At 39.3% G+C, this 24,692-nt stretch overlaps 1 protein-coding gene across 1 annotated transcript in view; it reads right to left on the bottom strand.

Moving 5' to 3' along the window:
- PLCB1 (phospholipase C beta 1) overlaps positions 1–24,692 on the bottom strand; it is a 484,775-nt gene that overhangs the window by 115,949 nt on the left and 344,134 nt on the right. Inside the window, exons 12-13 of the mRNA XM_026064146.1 lie at positions 13,151–13,297; positions 4,496–4,653 (exon numbers count right to left, since the gene is read on the bottom strand). Of these exons, the coding sequence (XP_025919931.1) occupies positions 4,496–4,653; positions 13,151–13,297 (305 nt within the window). The remainder of the gene's footprint in view (positions 1–4,495; positions 4,654–13,150; positions 13,298–24,692) is intronic.

Below are 24,692 nucleotides of genomic sequence, written 5' to 3'. Positions count from 1 at the left end.
GTTTCTCTATCGGAATACAAATTTCTTTTCAGGGGAACTTACTTGAGCACCGAAGACTTCGCATATTCATTGCTGTCAACATCTGTAGTTTAAAAGACCCCACGAGCCTGTTCCCTCCCAAATCATAAGAATGACTAAAAGTTGCAAGATTTATTTACTTTAAACAAGCCCTCTATTGGGAGTTCTTGTTTGTCTTCTGTACTTTTAAAAGTTCAATTCAGAAGCATAACAGTTAGAAATGCGCTTCCTAAAATGAAAGCCGAGGTTCTGGCACATTCTTACAATTTCAGATTGTAGAAGCTTGGTCTTGAAGAAAAGCACAAGCTATTTCAGAGTTGCTGATACGAGCTAGGATATACCAGAATTTACAGCCATCACATAAGTAGGAAAAAACACAGCTCAGGCACAAATTGCCATAGTATCCCTTAGAAGATGAGAAATCAGCTCTTTCAACACACTCTAACACGTGATGAATGACTATATATAATAAACTGCAATCGCTAAATGTTTAAACCCTTCACATACCACTAACCATTCATATGCTTCAACTAAGAGCACTTCTGGCCTTTAGAGCAAGAAGAAAGGCAAAGCGTTTGCCCAAAGAGCAGTGAATGGTGCAGGAGGCTGGATGCAGACAGGCAGGAAGCTGCACGTTCATAGCAGTCGTTCTCCCACTGGGGGACAAGACCCAGGGGGTGACCTCCAGAGTCACGCCTGCCTCTCACTTTCTCTCTAGCTCCAGGAAATTGCTAAGTGCTGGTCCTACCTTGGACTGGTCACTGTGGGTGGGATTTTTAAAAGCATCTAAGGCAGTCTTGCCATTGCAAGGGAAAAACAGGGCAGAGAGTGGGATTACAAATACTTAAGTCCTCTCACCTTGATGCTTTCCACCCACAGCACTGGCATTAGCTTGGTCTCCACCCATCTACACCTCACCTTGGTTACAGACCATCATACAGTGCTTAAGAAGATGTGAGACTGGACATGAGAGGTACTGCAGAGAGCAGTCTTCAAGTCTTTCTGGAATATTTAGTTGTGACGATCTGCTTGCAGGCTGGACCTGACGACTCTTTATGCTTCATCTATTCAAAGTGAATATGAGACAGCTCAAAGGACCTGTGTGTGTACTCATACCTCTAGAGCCATCTCTAAGTGCAGGCTTGGGCATTAGCAACACAGCTGATGTTAGGCAGGTCTACTCTTCACAGACACTTTGGACTGACATTGTACTTGCAATGCAGCCATGCTGCAAATGACTCAGGAACATGAAAACACAGTTGGGCCTTCTACATCTTTGAGCCACTCTGAATATCCTGCTCACCATAATTTATACAAATGTTGGGTCTGGCCATGTTTTGATGTTTCCCAGATTTACTGGCTATTTTTCTCCCCTTGGAAATGTCAGACTCCTCAGTCCTACCACTAGAGAGGTAAACTGGAAATCTGTGACAAGCTGTTTCTAAAGGACCAACAACTTATGTTCAGAGAAAGATACAACATATGTCACACTTTTAACATTGCTTTGATACTGTGACCAAATTCTACTCTTGGATTTATACAACAGAGCTGAACCAAGACAGCAGTGGTGTTCAACAAAACAGCAAAACTATGCTACACGCTTGCGTGTAGAAGCAGGGAATCTTGCTCTAGTTATGGACTAGCTCCATAGAGTTATTTTCAACAGCATTCTCAACTAGAAAAATAGAAAAAATTCAGCATATGGGGGAAAAATAGCCTGAAAGAGTAAAGCCAGGCTGATACAGACAAAATCTGAGGTAAGAAACTCAGACATTGGTTCAGTGGAGAAATAGGCATGCTGGTGATTCAGTCTTGCAGTGTCTTCTAATGTGAATGCAAATCTTTATGGACAGGAAAGAACGAAACAATGAGTTCTGTATCTTACTTCAGTGGCAGAATGACTCACCTGAAACAGTTCTCCAAGGTATATATAAAGTACACACACACAGACTCCTGGTTATGGCATGGAAAATATTTCCGTTTCTCTATAGGATCACATGCTTGCAGCAGCTCACAAGCCGCAGCTGACAAAAGCTTCACAAATTGCTGTATGTCATAAGGGAAGGTAAAAAAGCCAACACACAGCAACATAAGAATGGGGAGTATATATTACTTCCATGTCTACACTTCAGAAAACCTATCTGAGGCAGTGAAAAGTGGCAGACTGGACAGAAGCGTTGTGTGCCATGGTCATGCCAAAAGCGTGAACCGATAAATGAGTCATCAAGAGCCAGTGGTCACTCTGAATTGATTCACACACTTCTGACACATTATTTCACTACCATTTTGCTCCTCCTAAGTCAACCACAACAGTTTGAGGGATGAAAAGAGAACAGGTAGTCAATACATTTTTACATTTTTTTTTGTGTGGAGAAAAAAACATTTGCCCTAAAGTGAGAGATTCCTGAGCAGGTTTAAAATATCTTCTGTCATCTCCCCTGCCAAAACAATGGCTAGAGTTGAACAACCAAGGATCATTCTCCTTCCTGCTAATGCTCTTTTTAAGAGTCAATTGGATTAATTCTGTTTTAAATTCCTGCACATGGCCAAAGGAGTTGAGAGTTATCTTCCTTAATTAAAGGACTTTCAGGAACCAAACTCTATGCATATAAACATCAACCAGTTTTCATCAGTTCCATGGGAGAGTTAATAGCAGAAGTGCAAGAAGGCTGTATTTTACATTTTCCTGTGATTAAGCCAATCAGTGGAGAGTTAGAGAAAACAAATTGGAAAAAAAAAGGAAGGAGTGTTCTGGTGCAAGTGAAATTCGGTGTTTTGTCTGTATGGTAGTATACTTATTTTTTCTAAGGGAAGTTACTATCTAGACAAAAAAACCTCATGCTTCAAGTGTGGGAGATGCTTCAAATCTGTAGCTAGTAAAAAAGCCACACTTATCACCTATAATACAACAGAGTTCAGAAATGGGTATTTTTCCACGTCTTCTTGCACACAGGTAAGTCTAGAAATACATTTCCATGAAGAGATAGTGTCTCAAATGAACAGGAATTATTTCTTCAGACTTCTAAAATGATAACCTGGTGTATCACTATAAGCTGTGCTGACTAAAAATCTTGATAGTGCAGGAAAACACCTCCATCCTGCTCCCGCTCAAATCCTCACAACCTCACATCAAAAAAAATCTTTGAGGATGATAATAACAACAATTTAAGCAAGATGTTATTGCTGGGTATAGTATCTACCCTTTATTACAGAAAAAAACCAAAACCCTGAAGATGAAATTCAAAAACACAGGCAAAATGTTTAGGGTTTGAATGGCACTAATATCCCCTCACATTCTCCAAAGCTACTCATTTTTCTTTTTCACCATCAGTGCTTGAGATCTGACCCCAAGCATAAGGGATAAGGGTAAGGTTGCACACACTACTATTAATTTTTTAATTAGTGAATGTAATGATGAGTGTCTAGATCCCACGGATGGGACCTCCCCAAATGGGGATGAGCAGCCTGCTGTTTATTGGAATTTAAAGGCTTGCATATTGTAAAGATTTAAACTACAGCAGCTCTTTCCTACCTTTTTTCAGCACTTTTTGTTTCCTACTTTTCTCAATAACCTGCTTGTTACCTGGCTGTCAGATATCCAAATGTTTAGGGAGACAATGAGTTCACATCTCAAGTATCACTTGAAAAGCGTGGCACAGAGTTTCTCTCCTGGGTTGTGGTCAGTCTCACGCCCTCTTTTCCCACGTGGGACATGCAGCAGCATCTCTCCCTGCCAGCTAGCTCCTGCCTCTGTTACTGAGTAGGGCTAGAAGGCACTTGAAGAGAAAGGGGCAACCCTGCCAGGGAGTTGAGAAGGCTAATCAGGCGGAAAAGAGAGAAAGAGGATATTCAGTTCAAATCCTTGCTCAGGCCTTTCCTTGTGGCCTACATTACAGCTCTCCACACTGCTGCATGCAGGATTCCCTTCCTGTGCTGAGAAATGTAGTTATACTACATACTAGTCCTCCCTCCCAGTCTTCCTGGCTCCATATCTGCCCTTAGATCCACTTCACACTTGCCCTTTCAGTGTGCAAAACCAGTTGCAGCAGTAATATTTGGTCTTTCAGCTCTAACTGCACTGGCCTGTTTTCTCCCCTTCCATGAGATACTCTGCATACGCATGCACAGGAACACGGATCTGGAAGGGCACTGCGAATGACACTGAGCCCGGTCCACTGATATCACAGGCAATCAGGCCATACAATCCCTTTTCCTGAGATTTCCACGGTCACCAATAATCTCTTCCTGTGAAAGGCTGGAACACTGCAACTTCCTTCGTCTTCCAGTGATCCTGCGTGTGTTCCGAAATCTCCTCTGAAGACGTCTTTTTACCCCCAAATTATTCTTCCCATCTACCTTTGTAGTACTATTCTCTGAGTGCTCTTTTTCAAGCTTAGCAATGTACTTGCGATGCGCTTGATGCAAAAGAAACTGCCCCGGCTGAAGCGAACTACCCCCGTGTGCTGTGCTGTTGTACCTTGAAGGATATTTCGGTTGTCATGGTGAATCCGTGTGTAATGACTGGCTCCTCTTCCGCTGTTCGTCCTTTCCAGCAATCGAGCTCCACACAGCGGCAGCCTGACAAAAGCACTTGCCGATACATCTCCACTGATGAGTTACCAGCCAGCTGCCCAGCTGCGACAACATAACAAGAACATGAAAAAAGGGAAGTCATTTTGGGCCTCGGGAATAAGTACGAATAATCTAATAATAATTAAAGCTAACAGCGTCTTTTACCCTCAGCTGACAGCGCAAACACTCAAAGGCATACAAAAAGCATAAGGACTTAATGGAAATGACTTAGGCTGAGTCAATGTCATGGTTTGGATTCTGCCCTCAGTTAAACAACTGTGAGTGAGAAGAAAAAACTGAATAGAAGCCAATATTGTTATCTTGATACAAAGGTTTTGTTAAACAGTATCAATTACATAAAATAAAATGGATGTCTCGGTTCTTAAAGATTTTGCTATCCTTTGACAAGCAATGTGAAACTCAGAGGCAGCTTAACACAGCAAAATCATGTTTTCTCATAACATGCAATATAGTTTAGTTTAACACAAGATAAAACAAACTTCCCGCACAGTCATTAATGGTACCAGTAGTGGGTCCCAAATCAATATTTCACACAGCAATCACCACACTGAATTGGTCAGTTAGATTTCTTGATGGGATACTGCATTATGTAGGGAGAAATTTAATTAGACTACCAGTTTCCAACAATGACATAATATAAATCTAAAAATAAACAGGGAAAACTCAGCACTTCCCACACTTGCAGACTGTTTAAAAAACTAAATAAATCCAGTTGTTTCATTCAGGAAAGGATACCCAGCCAGGGAGTCTTCATCTGCTACAACAGGTTTGGTTCCAGTAATATTGATACAAATTTCTTGTAACAGAGAGGTAAAGATAATAAAAGAATGGCTTAGTGAGCGTTTTGGTTATGGAGAAAACAAGATGCAATTTCCTGCTTTATAGCAGACTTCCTGAGTGGGCATTTCTGGATTTGTTGAATGGAATTCACTTGTTTTTTAAGGAGGCAGGGAGCTCATTCATGCTAAAGATTCTTCACTGATGGGGTCATATAAATACTTGAGCTACACTGACATAACATAATGCAGATTACTGTAATCCTCATTTACTCTCTCTTTGGTTCAGTGTTCAAGTCTTGTTTTGGGAACTACGTGTTTTGGTTTGCTTCACTAAATATCATTGTCTGCCTTCTCTATGTTTTTACTCTCCACTATAAATTGTAACCAAAAAACCCTTCTGCTTGAAAATTCCTGTTTACTGTGTGTGTCCAGTACATGATCTGGAACAATCACAAATGCTCCACAATAAATTCACATTACTCCTATTGAAATCCATAAGAATTCTCGGCTCCTGTTGGAACCCATGGGAAACATATGTTAATAACGGAAGAATTTGGACAGTGCTGGATGACTCTGAAAATCCAAACAGAGAACTAGCAAAGTGACAATGTGTCTCTTCTTTACTTCAGTTCTCTTCTGTGTTTCTCCTTTGATTATGGCAGGTTATCTTTACTCACACAAATGCTTTTTGTGGTGCAATCGCAATGTCTAGGGTAAGCAGTTGCTCTTTTTCTTGCAGGATGAAAACAAGCATGAGCATGTATCAAGGTACAGCAGCACATGTTTTTGTGTACTCATCCTAATAGTCTGGTTTTGAAAACTTAGCTCTGATTATATGGATCCTCTGAACTGTACCGCCTGAAAAACTGCATTCATTTAGAAAACTGTTTGCTTTCACGTACTCTTTCTTTTCCCTCAAAGCATATTGAATTTTGATTAACAAAACATTTTATGATTAACAAACTCTACTGTATTTCCTCGGAGACTACTGTCTATTATTACTGCTAACCATTCTGGACTATGAGATCTTTGACCTTCAAAGTCCTTAAGTAAATTATGACATGCATCACTTGCCATATGACACTTCTCCACACTGCCTTATTAATAAGACTCAGCCCTTTTGGAAGAATTCCTGCTAAGGATGAGCAGATATTCAACCTCCATAACATTCAATCTTCAGAAAGACTCCCAGTCAGCGCGCAGAATGGAAACAAATGTTTCAGTAGTCTCAATAGCTTATGGAATATTAGAAATATGAAACATTAGAAATGTTCCCTCAAATGTTTTTTACACATATTACTTATAAAATTCTGCTGCGTGAATCTCGATTTGTATCTATTCCAAACTATCCCTTTAATAGATGCATTCTAAAATGTGCTAATACAGACACTAAAGGGAACACCCGCAGTATGATATTTTTAATATCCTGTGTATACATCATATTTTTAATGCTGGAAACTGAATTTTGTATTCCTTTCTATAATACATACAGCATCTACACTAACACCATAGTATTTTTATCACCTTGTGCTGCATTGGACAAGGAGAAACAGATTTTTATAAAAATTAGCTTTTCTAAAACATACTGAGCCAAATCATATCTGACATAAACCAGAACAGACACTAAACTCAATGGGCTTGTGCTAATTTGTATAAACTGAGAATGTGACCCATGTTTTCCCATATATATCAGTTCCTCATTTCTATAGGTTTAAGCTACTTATTTCTCAGCAAGTGCATCCTTCCTGGGTTTATTCATTGCTGATTTTCCAAGTGATTTTCTACTGTGATCCTGCGTACATTCTGGCTCCCAAAAAAGACTGACTTGAGAGAAGCAAAATATGGATTTCAAATATTCTAAAGCTCCTACTATTCTGATTCATGAGTGGGAATCAACACTTTAAAAAGATACACATTATTTATGATATATGGATTTGAAATTTGATTATGATTTTAAGACATGTATCCTCTCAAAGCTGGAGGATATTTGGATCCAGGTGTTTAGAGTCACTTGACTCTTTACTGCTCTGAAACTGGAACCCTCCCCTTGTCCTCTCATAGCACTACCTTTTCATGGCATGAAGAAGTGCCTGCGTACCCTCTTTCCCCTGTGACCCAGACCTCATCTCTTAAGGGAAGTCCTGGAAAAGCAATCAGTGCTCTGGATCATGCACTACAAATACGCAGACTCAGACCCCTGTGCTGCTGGGTGTCGTGCTCTTGACTCTAGCACTGAGAGAAGGTGCTAGTGGCTGAGTTTCTTTGACACACTGCATTCATCTGAATTTATTCTCCTTTCAAGCTATTTTGCCATGCACAGCACAAGTGAATTAGACTGCTCACTGTGACATATTCTGCTACCATTTGTAAGTAAGTCAAAATAAGGCTTTTACCCCGTGCCTTAATGCTTTACCCCAGACCAAAGGAGGACGTGTGGTCAGGCTTGCTCCAGCCAGCCGCAGGAATACAATTGCCGTCAGTATTCACTCAGGCCCACCCAAGCATAAGATGCAACACTTGGGTATGCCAGAAAGGCAGGGGCTGGCCGACCTCTAACTTCGGATTTGCACTCAGCCCACTGGCAGCGCCAGGATCTTGAAAGTAGCTTGAAAACTCACTGCTAAGCAATAGTGAATATTCCTTGAAGGAAACTAAATGCTTTAATGAACTTGTCTTTCCTTTTTCCTCCCAAGAACCTAGCAACCCAGATCCAACCAAACAGTATTTTTTTGTACTCTTTATGTTTACCTTGGTTGCTAGTGGAGATGAGCTTTCTCCAGAAATTTTAGTGCTAACTGCAGATCTGAATTAGAGTAATTAATTTTGCTTTGAGGATACAATCTCTATGATTGTTTCTTTCCCTTTCAAGAGGTTTCTACTCACTTTTAAAAGTGGAAACTCACTTTGAGTATGGCTTCAGAAAGAGGGAATTGGTGTGAATGAAGCTGGCAAGGGGGGAGCAGGTACCCCTTAATGAAATAAAAAGATAAACTGAGGTTTGGTAGCACTAGTATGAACACTCAGGCATCAAAACTGGAGCACTGATATAAAAATTTGATAGAGACCAAAGGAGCGTCTACACGGAGGTCTGCTTAATTTCACAGCTGTCTTCACAAAAAAACAAACTCTGCCTAAGAAGAAGATGTAAAAGAGAGTGGAGAGATGGGAATCACAATCTTACTGAAGCTGCTGATCATCTGCAGTGTACCGCAGATAGCTGTGCATGTCAACATATGGATAGTCCATGTAATCTTAATCCTAGCTAATTTGACTCTATATGGTGATATATCATAGTTAAAAACATCCGTCTGTCCATTTTGGGTATAATCTTCTCTACTATAATGTCTAAACATTCAAATTTTAAGCAGTTTTTTCTACCACATCTTGGAGCTGGGAAAGGGGTCGGCAGCATCCACTACGTCCCTTCTCTTCTCCCCACCTCGGTTCCTCCCCCAGCCCATCCTTCCTTTCGCTTCCTGAGGGACCGACGGGGCTTCAGGAGAGGCAAGGCCCTCCTCAAGGCTGCGCAGGAAACCTTTTTCAGAGCAGGGGACAGAACCAGGGTCTCCAAAAGTTCCACCTAAGACCTGCCACACAGATCAGCTTTTCACTTTATAAAGCACAATGGCTTTCCCTCCACTGATTTATTTTTTAATAAAGAGTCAATGCAACAAGGTAACTGTGAAACTGTAGCTGCTTCCACAGTTGCACTGAATAAGCCACTGGGAGCAGATAGTCTCTGTAGCTTTCTTGCTGTGAGGTGAAATTATCATGTTCAAATTAACTTAACTGCTGGAAATTCAGCCCTTTTTCCCATTGTCACATGGGCTTTTAAGATATTCTGAAGGGGAATTGTGAAAAATAGCGAGAGTTGTAAAGTAAAAAATACCCCACAAAACTGCTGACTGATGGAAGGGACAACCACTACCCCTTCTTCTAACCCCTTAACCCTCATGCTCCATCCCAAGATACACCGTGGCCCCAGCACAGTTCCCGAACGCCTGTAGGAACCTCATGTATCTGCCTCAACTTCTGGGGAAGGATTAACTCAAGCTCCTGGTGTGAGGACAGCGATGGCTCCTCCTCAGCTCGGCTCCTACCTGCTGGGTGAGCTCCTGGCTCTGGATGCTCCTACCCTCCAGCCCACTGGGGAGGCAGAGGAAGGCCATGGTGGCCTGGAGGATAGCGGAGGCTTTGGGTCTTGCTGGCTGATCAATTCAGCTCAGCTCGAGGGGCACAAAGCAGCAGCCAGCCAAAAACTGCTCTTAGTGGTGTTACATAAACTCACATGCAGAGCAGGCACTGCCCAGCCCTTCTTCCCTTCCATATGGCACTGTAATCTCTAAAATTGTGGAGATACTGTTTGGGAGGCTTTGAGGGTGAAGAAGGCTTCGGGGAAGTGCTGAAAGCAGATAATAAGCAAAAATAGCATTGACTGAGGAATAACTGAGACCAGAAAAGCTGGAGGATGGTACAGGAGAGGCCTGTAATAGCAGCAATACAGGAGAAGAGAACATGCCCCTCACAAGATTTTTTTCTAGAAATAACTGAAAGTACTGGACTGCAAGCAAGGAAGCGTGGGATAGTCCCGCGCTGGCTAGGCACCAGAAGCCCTGTACTGACAGCTCTGCAACCTACTGCTGTATTTTGATTCAAAGACAAAATATGTGTTAAAGGCTTATGATTTTCATATTTAGCATTTCACATATTCTTTTCCTCTGAACTAAAGAAAAAAACAATATGCAACAGTAATGATGCATAATCATTATTTATCTTTGACTTTGGGTGCAGCTGAGAGAAACGCTGCAAAGTCATTCCCAACGGTGACAACAGCAATAACCTGAGGCAATATTGGTGAGAAACCCGAAAAAAGCAGGAACATTAAGGGTTTGAAGGATGAAATAAATAAATAAATATGACAGTAACAAGAAAAAAAAAAAACAGGAGAGAGGGGGAAAAAAAGTTTCCAGAAAGACACCAGCCTAGGATCACTGTAAATCACTTCTTTCTTGATGGATTTTTACCTTTGTTCTTAAAAATTACATTTCCCTTAGAAAAAGAAAGCAGTAACACTTCTAAATAAATAATCAGGACTTGATGTACTGCCAAGGGTTTCCACTAAAGGCTAGGAAAATGATCAGGGTAATTAAAAATAAATTCAGAGTGTGCACATGTTTCTTTTTAGGTTATAATGTTGTTTCTTTGTGGATCCTTTTTCTGGGTTAAAAAAAATAACAAAGGGACAGATAATTGGTAGGGCAATAAGCACAGTAATAATAAAGTATTGCTACTGAATGGTTTTCTTATTGCCCTAATAATTACTACATGACTATTTGCCATTTCATAACTCAAATGAGGGCAGAGGTGTTACTGAAGCTTCCCTTCCAATGCCATAAGCACTTCAGCAGGTTCTTGGAAATCTTCTTGGGTAGGAGAATAGTTTAATACCATTTCTTTTATGGGTCTCAGCTGAACTAAGTCCTTGCGAGAAGCGTGCAAAAGGCAATGTGATTGTTGTATCTGGTCTAGTCTGAAAGCAAAATCTAAGGCAGCCAGGTTTTGTAATACACAGATAAAAATCAAATCATTAATCCCATTGCCAGCCAGCTGTCACGCATTTGCTGAACATAATGAACCTACTAAAAGGGAAGGGCATGTGTTTTGTGCCTTTAAATGTTAAAATACACACTCTTAAATGGAATTTGAAGGTGGTTCAAACTTAATTTGTTCTCTCCTCCAGTTCACTCTCATTTACTCCCCTCAATTTATTCAGCCAGGAATTTTACGTTAAAATAACACTGAAGAACATTGAAGATCATACTTCTAAATGTAGTTTCTGAAATTATTTAAAAATGCAGGCCAAGAAATCTGTAGATGCAATCTGAGATGACTTGGAGACTTTCACATACCAGGCAAAGCAAATTTGAAACAGTTTCAAGGTAAACTTTCATTCTGCTAAAATAATTAAGTATGTTAGGTCATTTGTAGTGCCGAGATGCTTAAAAAACAGAATGGGTTGAACTAATGATGAATTTGCATCCTTAATTCGTTACTCTTTGGCTTCTGTGCTTTTAGACCTTTAGAACATGACTCTGTCCTGATCAGGCCTGATAAAAATCTGTGGTGTGGTACTTGCTATAAATTCATGCTCGTACAGGGGAGGGCTCTATTTTATCTCTTTAAACCAACTTCTAGGCAGACCATGCTGTCTGTCCTCCCTGTGGGCTCTGCTTCCTGCATTTGTACAAGAGCTTTGCTGTTGAACCAGATTCCTCCAGGAATTCTGCCTAACGCTGCAGCGTTCTGCTAAAGTGGGCCCTAATCCTCACTGACAGAACAAAGTCCACACTGGAGGTAAGACGTCTGCAGAATATCATAACTAAAAATTGCTTTTGCTTTGGAAGTGTCTGCACTCTTCCAAAGAGCATAAATTTCTGCATATTGGAATCGTAACTTGAAAGTGGCCATACTGATCTTCATTTCTTTTAATTCAAAGAAACAAAGTAGCTGTCAAGCTGAATACTTATAGGTGTTTTAGCACAAAACACATATTACAGCAAAGATATAAACTTCTGAAAAACGGACGTCTAATGGAAACAATGACAGTTCATTCGCTTAATGAAAGTACTAGAAGGTGCTGTAGAAAGTGCTATCACAAACACAAAACAGACTCAAGAAACTACCACATGGTCTGTTTAGACAGGGCATCACCACTGCATGGTTGTGTTTAGATTACTGCATACTGGCATTTTGCAGTCAGACTGACTCAGTCAGTCAAGGCAAGTCTGTTAATTTAATAACATTAAAAGACTATAATTATACAAGAGACACATTTTTAGCACATATCATAGCATTACCTTTTTTATGTAACGCAAAACAAAGAAACATGAAATCCAATGCAAGAAGAAAATTCCTTGTGCACATCTGCTTGTCAGAAATATTTGCTCTTACATAAACCAAACAAACCTAAAGTTGTGAATTTACAAGCATTTTTTCACATTAAATACATCTTAAGACTATAAAAGGATTGCTGAAAGCTGGATTCCTAAACTGTGTCTTACTGTTTTAGGAGTTTTGTTGACTTTGGTGCACAAATCATACAGTTCAGACTTGTTAACTCACTCTAACTGAAATTAGCAGGAGCTTCTGGGTGCTCAGGGTTTTAAAAAATATGATAGCACCTAAACATTACAACTCAGACAGTAAATATGGTCAGGCACCAGATTTCCAGTCCTCGCAGATATGAATGGACTGTCAGAAAGCTATGTGCCATTTTGGGAACTCACTCTAATCTCTGAATCAAAGCAAATTTCATTGAACTCTTGACCTGAAAAAAATGTCAAATTTGATGTTCAGGGGCAAATTTATTAGCTGCAGAGACATTTCTCATATTCTGGTTTGCTTATTTGTTTGTCTGTCCTTGGTTGTCATTAAAAAAACACATCATTTCCTTTCCTCCCCAAATAAGGACCTGTTCTGAAATTCTATCAAAGTTGTGGGAAACTTTCCAGGGACTTCACAGGGCTTCAGATCAGACCTTATCTGAACAACACAACTGCTTTTAACCTGTTAATAAAAGTATATTTGATGTATGTGTGGAGCAGTTCAAACAACAATCAGAAGAAGAGCTACCCTTGCTTCCCTGGAGACTAAGCTCTGGCATCATTCACTGTTGATGATTTTGGTTTATTTTTTTGTATCCCCACAAATATGCTATGAATTTTTATAAAGTAAGAAATCAGATATCTCTAACACTGTACCTGTGAGGTAGGTGTTGTGTGAGGAATTGATGAAATAGTGTGACAGTGGTTGAGACATATCTTCATTTAAATCCAGTTTCTCAGGTGGAACAACGCCGTTCTCTTCTCCACTCAGATATCGCATAAACCCATCCACTGATATCTGTCCTGAGAGAAACACAGACCCAGGGAAAGCACCAATTAATTTCATGAACAGATTTTGGGACATAGAGATTTTTATATTCAGCATACACTTGGACAATAATACATGTGAAAGACCATATAACCATCAGACTGGTCTTCATCTAGTTATTAATGTAGTCTTTTTACCTCATTTTCAGCCATGTAAGCTGAAGATAGTCCACATCCCTTTAAGAGAAATCCTTTCATAATCAGTATCTACAGATTATCAGAGGCACAGGGGAATCAGAGATACAGAGGGCTAAAAGAATAGACAAAATAAATTATGGAGTACCAAGGAAGGGGTTCTTCTGGGGACAGAAGAAGGCATCCCTGCTGGAGGAAACTAGGAAACCAGTAAACAGAGCGCCACGCAAAGAAACAGGCAATTTTGTTCTCTTTTGAATACGATCCAGGACGAGTATCTGAATGGAACTAAACTGCAAAGCAAGTGGAAACTAAGCTTTCTTTTGTAATTCCTGTGTTCCAATTCCTATCTTACTGGAGTGCCAGCATAAATGAACATTTTATACGCTGCAGGCAAATTAAAAAGCCAAGTTCTATCCTCAGCCCAAACACAACCATTGATGTGAGTGGAGATGTGTTTATTACTTCAGGACAAATTTCTCCTATCAACCCTTCTGCTTGAATATTGTTTGTAGGGTTAGTGTTGATTTGCACACTTGGACTTAAAAAAAAAAATCCAGTTGTCTATATTTAATGTTTAATGCTGCACTGAATCAACTTGGGACATTTTTCTTTGCCTCATATTTTTGCTATTTTGTCTTGCTTTCATCTGTTGATTTGCTCACCTGCTTAGCTGGAGTTAATTCAGTTACTTCCTACAGTAAAACAGGACTTCTCTATCTTTGAGGAACCATGAAGTAGCTACATGACTGGTGTCGCTCAACAATGAGAATTTCTTACCTCTTGCCCCGACCCTGAAATATTCTGCCTAGTATCTCTATCCAAAAACGCTAGTCAACTGACTATGGATTGAAAAATGGAAGACCTCAGTTCTACTCCTAACTCTGTTACTCTCGCCTTTAGGGTCAACTCCTTTTTTATTTCAAAACATACAATCTTACACACATTTTTTTAACATATAGAAGAGAAAGGGGCAACCTTCTACCACTTTTCTAAAGATCCTTGCATACACATGATGCAAATGTAGCACGTGAAGTATCTACTTAAAACCTGTACTTGGACCTTGGTATTTGGCTCTTGATCAAAGAGGAAAAGATATGACAGTTTTAAGTTCTGATGCCTCATTTTGAAAAGAACCCATGATGGTAGCATTAAATGAACCTATTCATACGACAAAAAATGTAGTGATAATACAGAGCAATGCAATTATCATTCATTCTTATGACAACAATTGTAAGGTGGTTGGAAGGAAAAACATCAAGTCCATCCACTATGTTAAGACTGTAGTCTGAGTGCAGTCTTGTCAGGCTCTACAACTGCTTTGTTACAGAGTATTTAATCATCCAGATGGAGGCATACATACTAGAAAAAAGACAAGACAGAGAAAATCAAGAAGAAAACAATACTGAGGTTTCTCATGACACAAAGATTTATGAACAACCAATCTGCTGTGTGAATCTACCAGATATATATTGTAAGTGTAAACAGTATTAGGCACTATCATGGAGTTAGCTTGAGCTAAATCCATTTACAGAAACACCCTGCACTGACTTCAGTGGGATTTAGATATGATCTGCAGCGTACACTGACACCACACAAGTACTGAAAAATGGATATGATCTGAATGGGATAGCTGCAACATGGGGAACTAGCCAAGCCATGTCATTACAGTGATTTGCTCATTCTGCTGTTTGAGATAGCTCAATAGAGTCATTTTGCGTATCTCTGTCTTGTTTCGAATGCACCCTTTCAGCCAGGGTAGGAGGCTTAAAGTTGTTCTGCCATTCCTGCTCCAGGCTCAAATGAAGCAAAGTGGCTGTCCCACCTCCTTTAACAATGCGTCAAAAAACCTGCGGAATCCTAATTGTACGGTGTTCAGAAAGAAAGGCTTCTATTTGGCTATACAGATATTCATGTAGACTCATGTAGACAGAGTATCCAAGCATCTCAGTGTGATCTATGCTTTTAATCCTCAGAGCATACCTGAAACGCAGGGACTTTGCAGTCCTTGTTTTACAGATGGAGACCTGAAGCTACAGATAAATTGACTGGACAACATTCCATGAAAAATCTGTGGGTTAAGCTGGCAATTGAAATGCGCAATCTTCTGAACCCTGGTTAGGTTTCTTACTCACTTGAACATCTTCATAATAAAAGGAAGCAATGCTGAGGCCTGCATTTCCTTCCTTCTCTCTATTTTGTGGTTCATTCTGCTTCCTTGCTCCCTTCCGCATTGCAGAAAGTTGAAAGAACACAAGGTCTGCAGAATGGTCCTTTTGCATGTTACCACTGATATTAACATAAATCACAGCAAGTATTATTCACACTTATAATTACATAGTTTCTGAGTTACACAGTTATCTGAGCTTATGGCTGTAGAATGCTATTTTCCCCATCATAATTAAGCAGTCAGCATTTCAGATCCTGAAGCAATTTGCAAGTTCAATTACAGCCGATATCACACTGGTGAGAGTTTGACTGTGGAACAGAGATGGCAGATGTCAAAGACACTTTGTGTCCTGGATATTAAGGAGTAGATTGTTTGTGACCAATGTCAATGATATTCTGAGTCCAGCTGCAGAGAGGGACAATCCTCAGTGGACAGTCATCCAAAATGAAATAGCCTCAATTTATTGGTAAGATTTGCTCTCTATTTTCTTAAGCATATTACAAATTTACCTCAGACAATTCCAAGAAAAAATAATTTGTGATCCTTTCTTTCAATAACAGCTGTCACCTTTTATTTTCAGATCCATATTAGGAAGATTTAATGATATGATTAGATATAAAATATTAGAGGGAAAAGAAACATAGCAGACAAACACATAAGGACAAGGTAGATTCACACTGAAATGCTCTTCTGCAAAAACAAGAAACCAGCACAAGCACGAGAATGGGACAGAGGGCTCAACCATACAGAATCAGGCAGGTCATAATTCCCATTTGGTTTCTGTTGTAGCCCAATATTTTGGCTACACACACACACACACACACACACACACACACACAATTACTCTATAATCATCCGAACCCTAGGTCTTTGATATAACTTTCAATATAATTAGTATACTTCATATACTTAAAACTATGGGGTTAAACTGGCTTGTCTTTTTTTTTTCACTCACCATTGCCTTATTTAAATTTGATCTGAAGTCACTTATTAGAACAAAGGCAGATCCAAAGCTCACTTGGGTTTGTTGAAATGCTACCATTAATTTCAACCATGTTTGGGCCAAGACCTTAATAAATAATCCTAAAGGTAATGCAAAGGAAGACGAGAACGTAGATCACTCTCGGCAGTGTTGGAGCAAGAAGAGCAAACTCTAAGACGTAACCATACCAGAATCCATGTTAACAGTTACAGAACTCAGTTAAGATCCTTTCCTCTACTGGGTTCAGAGCTTACTGGTATGAGGAATTCGTATTTTTCTTCAAATACTTCCTCTCAAATTTATCTGGTTAATTAGAATTTCTCTATGTGGTCACTTAGTGGTGCTTTACTTAAAAAACTCAGATAGTAGAAACTTTAAAATTCTTCCTTTTTCTTGTGGTTTTATTTAAATGCCCAACACTTAACTCCTGCCCACCGTGCCACTGGAACGCCTTCTACTAAATATATAACCTTCTTAAGAAAAAAAAGTACACACAAAGATCCAACTATTCATTGTGAAGTCAACCTCGGTGCCATTCATATCACAATGATTCTTTTTCATCATCTCAAGATTTACTCTAGACATGAAAAAGAAGATTAAGCATATTCTAATCAATCTTTCAGTTTTCAACTCAATTCAAATCCACTTCTGCTCAAGAGACAACTACTATCTCAGCACATCTCTTCAAGAAGCAACTGCATAATGTGCCACAGCTGGATTACTTGCAGTTTGTCATAACTATCTAATTGCTACATAGAAGGAAAGATGCTCATGCTGTTTTATTTTATGATTGACATATGGATATTTTTTCTTCATGGGACTTACTATACTGCAGAAATTGAATTGAAGAGGAAGCCCGAGTTCTGTGTTTCATCTGCAGCAAGCTGTGAGGCTGCTGGTTTAGCAAGTGATTCCACAGGACATCTTGAAGGAATGCTCCAAAAGGCCTGCTTGGTCTTTTCATGCAGAGATCAAAGAAGAATCACCAGATACTCAGCCAAGTAAAGTCAACCAAATTTGTTATTTTTTCAGGAAAATTTGGTGTGAAGGGGAAGTGATTTCCTAATAGAAGGATAATATATTTAATAGGGACGCTGATGTATTCTCTTGAGTTTCCCAGGCTGTGATCAGCTTTATTAATTGAAACATGTAAAGTGTCTGTGAGCAGCTTGATCTTTTTTTGCATCACTGGCTCCCCTCCCTCTGACTGCTCCAAAATGGTTACAAGGGAGAAAAAAGAATATAAATGAAATGGCAAGCTTGGAATATTTCACAATATGTCCTCATCGACTACAACTACATGATCACATACTTTTCAAGAACTATTAAATTTGGATCAAAGATGTAAATGTTCATGGGTAACGGTTTAAAGAAAAGTATACAAAAATGTAGCTGTGACTTTGTCTGTAAGAAACACGGCTCCTTTGGGGTCAGCATTTGTCAGTACTAAAAGGCAAAAGAAGTCACTTCTGTAATCCCAAATCCTTTTTCTTGGCAGTTGTCTTCAGGCAGGTGGCATACTTCCGGCCAATGCTCTACTGAAAATTCACAAAATCTATGGAGGAAATGAAGTGAATCCATTAATTCATTTCCTTCCTCCCTCTTCTGTGGTTCTTCTAAGATATTGCCAGTATCCATCAGGCAAACTTTTCTCATCTGCAGTTTATCAGATCTGGAATCTCCCCATTCCTGGGAGATGGTGCATGCAAAGTTGTTCTGAAACAGGAATTTCAGCCAGTCAGTTAAACTGGTTGATAGGATAGGGCATACTTTGCGAATCCACTCCTCAAAGTGACTAGATTCCTCTATTTGAAGACTTACGGTGTTGCCATAAGGCTTTTAAAAATCCTCTTGGACTAGACCTAGAAAAATCTAGCTCATTTTTCTAGTCAGGGGGCTGTGACAGTCCTTGTGCTCAGCCAGGGCACTGTGCAGTATCCTGTGCAAGCCTTAGACATTGATAATATCCTCATGCTCGTGCAGTTTCCAGGGCTGGCAAAGATACACACAACAATCTCTCTCCAGTTGAGACATATATAATATGTATATTTATAAAAATATAAATAAATAAATAAATAAATATTTAAAATATATATATAATATATACAAAAATTTATACATATAAATAACTCTACAAATTCCTGCTTTCTCAACCTCATTAGTGCGCCAGCATGACAGGCACATTGTTTCGGATGTGGAAATGCTTTTGGATCCTTGGGATCATCAACTGCAGGTTGTAAACCAACCCCTGGGCTCTCAACACCTACAGTGTCAGGCCGAACATAAGGTAAGAGACGTGAAACTTCAGAGTATGGCTGAGGCTCTACTCTAAAAGAAGCTTCTTTACCCAGTCCACACCCTCTGCCAGGGCCCAGGATAAGGTCAAAACCCCAGAACTATAGTAGCCTGGAGGAAATATAATAGCATAGCTCATCCTGCAAACTTCTCAACCTTCTGAGGGCCTTCTGGGGACCTTCGTTTGGGCAAGGTCTTGTGACAGAGTAGGACAGAAAACAAGATAGCCACAACAGACAGCAGATAAGAACACTGATCTGCTCACTTTTCTTTGTATTTTAATTTTGGAACTTTAATGTTGTTTGTCCCTTCAGATTTGTGGATTTTTTCTGTAGGATACTTAAAAATGCACATTTGCTTGTAAGACATCAACAGGTTTGGCTGCATGGATCTTAAACATTTTCTTCCATACATTCGCGCATTTAATAGCACCTTCCATTTGTTTAAGCCCGTGCTGTTGCTCACTCAGTTATAATGTAACTGCAAGGCATGATTGTGCCAACAGGTTTTATTACAGTAAAAAAGAAAACAAACAAAAAAGGAAGAGACAATTAATTGGCACCTCATATCTCCCAGCCGGCAACACAGAATGACACTGGTATTTTATTTGACAGAGAAATCAGGCATATTTCAGTGCAATCTGTAATATTAATCACATTCACTGTAATCTCATACAACTGAGCAGTCCTCTGAACTCAAAGATTAAAATCCCCCATGTCTCTCAGATATTTCATAATCCTGTAAGATATCTGTACAATATATTCCATTGGGAAATCTGTTTCACAAACCAGCACAGCAATTTACAGTTGGTAAGGTATTAAAATTTTCATGGATGGTGCAGACTAGGAGGCACATAGCCCTGTGTGTGTCTCCTGACACTGGCTACACATTAGCTACTGTGCACTGTCTAGATTTGAGAGTCAGCAGAGAAGTTCACCAGGACAAACACACAACATTCACACTGTGTGGCATGCCACGTGCCACAGCCTTTCTGATGACACTTGCAACATGTGCATCCAAGCGGTTTTTGAAGTGATGCTGAAATGCATTCAGCTTTCCAGACACGTATTCTATTCCTATATTGCTATGGTGTAACTGGGCTTTCTGTCTGTATTCAGCTTTGTAAACTAGGGCAGGAGAGTACTGCATTATCCAGGTAACATCCTCTTAACAGCAAAGTCAACACAAGAAGGGAATATGGTGTAAGGTTGTCCCAGACTGAAAATGTTCCCTAGAACTGTGAACAACCCCAGTAAAGTCAATGCTGCTCTGTGTCATAAAAAAACACTGGAGACAGAGAAGACTTTCAGGCCTCATGTCAGGATCTGCAGATACTTCAAAATATCTTTGGACCAACCATCAGATACACTACTTACATAACAAGAGGAGGAAGTCACCAACTTCTTCATTTTAGCGATTTCCTCAACGATCATCAAAGTGAAAAATTCACACTAGTCAAACAGTTTTATCAAATTGATAAGTAAGTGGAAAAAGGGCAATACATCAGAATTACTGTATCTGAATATTAGTGACACATTCAAAAAAGTTTCAAAATACAAATTTTTTCTTACTGGAAAAACTAATCCAGTAGAAAGAAGAGATAAAAGTAAACTGAGGCCAGATTAGAAGATCAGAGGAGCTCCTCTGAATCTGAAAACTAAACTGCATGAGAGAAGTCCAGAGACGGCCACACTGATCAGCAGTAGGTCTAGTTTCATACAGTCTTTAATAATCTGAAAAAATAGAACCAACAACACAGTGTTTAAAGAACAGACAGTACACTTGGAGCTGTTACCAAAACAAGATGATAATATGTAATGAAACAGGTAAATGGGAAGGAAACCAAAAGACAGTGAACATGAAAAATGGTAGCTAATAATTCAGGCAAAGGAAAACCAAAATGCAGAGTTGAATTGGGAAGGAGATGCCTAGAAATCCAGCATCCTGAAAAACAGAGAGGATGCAGAGCAATACATCTGCACACATCTGCATCAAAAAAGGAGCTGGGAAAAAAAAAGAAAAATATAATGTGACTGGCAGGACATCTGGCTATCAAGTCATTGATGAAAGAGGTAAACATACATGGCATCATATATATCAACATACATATCCATGATGAATCCTAGCGATACAGGCAATCCCACAGATTTAATGAACATAATGTTATGCTTAACTAAATTAACTATCAATGGCCTCAAGGATTTTACAGCACCACTGACACTATACGCAATCTCATGAATATAGTTTTCATTACTTAGTATCTGAAATGTGTCTGTATACAGAAGACTATTTAGATAAGTGTAGTGACTAATAATATATGACATGATACATGCCAAAATAAGAAAGAGATCAAACATGTAAAGCCTAAGTGGAAATAATATAATGGTCAACAAGTGTTTTAAGTGTAAATGATAAGGATGAAGAAGAATGGTTAAGGTGACCAGGGCAGAACAAGGTAATGAAATCAAGGTAAATAATGGAAAACTTGGGGTGAATGAATATTTGAAAAAGCTTTGCAATACTGCAACCAATTCCACTACGAAACAGTCTCACAAGAGATTTATCGGTAGTTTCATTGCTTAAATCATTTAAAACCAAACCAAACCAAACCAGGTATACTCCAGAAGAATATGCTGTTATGTTCAAATCTCAGTTCGGATTTTCATATTTAAAAAAAAATCAAATTGTATTCTTAGTTATATTTGCTCAGCTACTCTCTCTAGAAAGACAGCAACCCTGCCACAAACCAAAACGAAAGCTAAACAAGCTTTCTTTGGCAACAGATTCTGGAAAAAGAAACAACAAAAAAAAAACAATAAGAAAGGAATAGTGCAAGGTTCACTGCTGTATCTCTGAATGTAATACAGCATGGCAAAATCTGAATATAAACAGAGAACGGTATCTTCTATATAATATTAAAACTAAATGCATACTGAATGACAAGCAGTCAGGGACAGAAAACATTGGAAATGTGTAGTGCTTAGGTAGTGCACATAAAATCCATACGGAAGCATCACATGGCCAAGGACAGTAAGATCTAGAATATTTTGCAGAGTAAGGATCATCAAACAAGTGAAGCAGAATTAAATATGGCTGAATCAGAAATGTTCATCATTCTAATGAAGCTATTACTTCCATTTTATATCTGTACAGGTGCACAAAGAAGACTAACATTGGACAGCTCAAGAAAAAGTTTGTAAAAGAAAAAACGCTTTCTTGACAGGGGTTTGGAAGAGGTACTGCAGCTCGACACCTCATCGACTTTTAGGGATGGAAACATTTACTACAAGCTTTTAGGAAAGCCATGTTAAGTAGCAAAACTCGTATCTCTATAATAAAGAGCCTTTTCAATTAGAACCCAAGCTTCAGAAGTGTTCCAAGGACACTGCCATCTCAAATGTAGAAGAAAGATGGAGTTTCACCTGTGAAGAAAAACAAGTTTCCAAAATCTCATCAGAGTCTTTTGTTATGAGCCATCCATAATGAGATCTTAAAGTGGATGCACAATGTTGAAGTCACAGGTTGTTTAAGTCCTTTTCAAACACCCAAGAAAAAGAGAGTTGTGACCCACAGGGGCTACAGACTATGTATTTTTCCCTAGTAATGCTAGAAAACAGCAAAATATATATATAAGCAGGGGAGATTTAAATGCTCAGCACCTTCTCTTCCTCAGAAGGTAAATGTTGGAGGCACATTCATTTTAACGGATACTGATCATCTAAATCTCCACAGCAGCTTTAAAAAACCTCTGCTGTAACAAAGCATGGCCACAGTTCACATATTCTGGTAAGCAGAGGTCATACACTGTCACGTGTTAAGAAGCACAATTATTGGAACTCTGTTACACTGTAAAACAGTGTTTTATTAATAGCAGATAGTATATATAAAGCATATATCTATGATAACTTACAAACAGACAACTGTCCAACATCCTGAATCAAACAAATCTATGTTACAGTTCTCTGTTACACACTTTTAATCAGATCCCTATATGTAATATGACTCAGTCTCCTACTGGTTATCATCCTCTGCTTTGAGTCTACCATGGACTATTTTACTTTTCACTTACTTTATTGGTGCACTAAGCATAAACACAGACTCCAGTCACTGGTGGTGTCAAAGCCTCATTATCTTCATTTTGAATGCTACATCTGGTCATTTCCCATTCTGCACATACTTTCATACAATATCCAACATGCTTCCTATAGTTCCTTGTTGGTCCTTTGATGCCCTCTGGATATCCTGCTTATTAGCTATGGATATCTCCTCAGTCAAACTCTCAAACTCCTCATTACTTTATTTACAAAGCTGCAGTAATGTTTTAGGCTTTGCTTGACACTACTCTCAGCTTAGCTCAGCTTAGCTCCACTGTTTTCAACTCAGTCACGGACAGTTCTTTCTTTAAAAGAAAACAGTTTCTGAAACATTAACACGTGCACACACACACACGTATTTCTGAAGACATATTAGTAATTTTTAAGGAATGAGGAAGAATTCCATTCTGGTGTAGATGAGCAAGCATTCTCCTTTAAGTCAGACTCAAGCATGATAATCAACATCATCTTCAAGTTGGACGTTTATGAAATGCTGCATCTAAAGTTAGCTATAAAATCACATGGAACTGCAGCATATTCCTTGGCAAGCATTTACTTTTCTGCTTTTTACTTTTTTTGTTTCCTGGCCAAATCTAATTTTGCTTAAAAGTGTTGGCCTGGTTTGTGCAGTCTTTACATTAGCGAGCCTCAGCTACTGTCTTCCAGGTTCTCTGCCAAGAGTGGGACCTTGGCCATGAAAAATCACAATGAAACTATGTCTTGATGATTTTAGCTCATGCTATAAGGTAATGCAGAGGAATACACTGATGTAAAAGATGTTCCTGCAGTGTCAGCTAAACACAGGGCAGAATCTGTCCTTGAGACCCACTTTCCTACCATAACTGTTATTTACATGGAAACATGCCTGCTGCTGTATGGACTTTGGTTGAGGCCTGGCGCATGATCCAGGAGGAGATGCTAAAGGCCCTAGCACCTGAGCAGGCCTCACTCATTACATCAAGACAGATTAAGCAGAGGCAGAACACAGTGAGCTACCCCCCAGGCTCCCAGCACACATCTTGAGCTTGGCTATTCCTGAATGCTTTAAACCCAAACTACAACCATCTGCAATGATTACTGAGGACAGAAACTCTGTGGGTCACAGTTTTACATACATAAGCCCGCTCTCTAGCTGCTCTAAACTTTTCAGCACAGATGTGGTAAGAGAGAATTTCTGAGAGGATAGCTAAGTAATCCCTTACAGGATATGACAAGGTAGACAGTTTAAGTTCAATTAAATCTACGGATACACTACAGAAACACCTTCATACTTGTGCCTAGCTAGCAGGGGAATGAGCACATTACGACACAAAGATCTCTAAGGCAGGCAGACAAATAGATAATTGGAAAGATTTTAAATCAGACAGATAAAAATATCATTAATCCCAGCAACACAAGATTTATTTCAGACAGAATCTTGAATGAGTGCCACTACTGGAATACATCATTGTCTTCCCAAACCTCTGAAAAACATGTTCTGTAGAATGCCTAGTAGTAATCCTGGAAGATGTAATAACGTTATATGCTGGTTTACTTCCAACTGCTAAATTGCATTAAAAGACATCTAAAAATACAAATTCTTTTTCCTGTAAAGCAATGCTTTTCTACACAAGCTATTGCTGCACTTGCCAAAAAGTCTATTCTGAACTAAAATGGGAAGAAAGAAGAGTAGAGTGTGAGCCCTCTATAGGTGTG

This window comes from Apteryx rowi, unplaced genomic scaffold (assembly GCF_003343035.1).
Source record: "Apteryx rowi isolate R43461 unplaced genomic scaffold, aptRow1 scaffold_21, whole genome shotgun sequence".
Taxonomy (NCBI): domain Eukaryota; kingdom Metazoa; phylum Chordata; class Aves; order Apterygiformes; family Apterygidae; genus Apteryx; species Apteryx rowi.
Note: the sequence above shows the minus strand (reverse complement) of the source record. Positions and strands in the feature narration are given on the sequence as shown.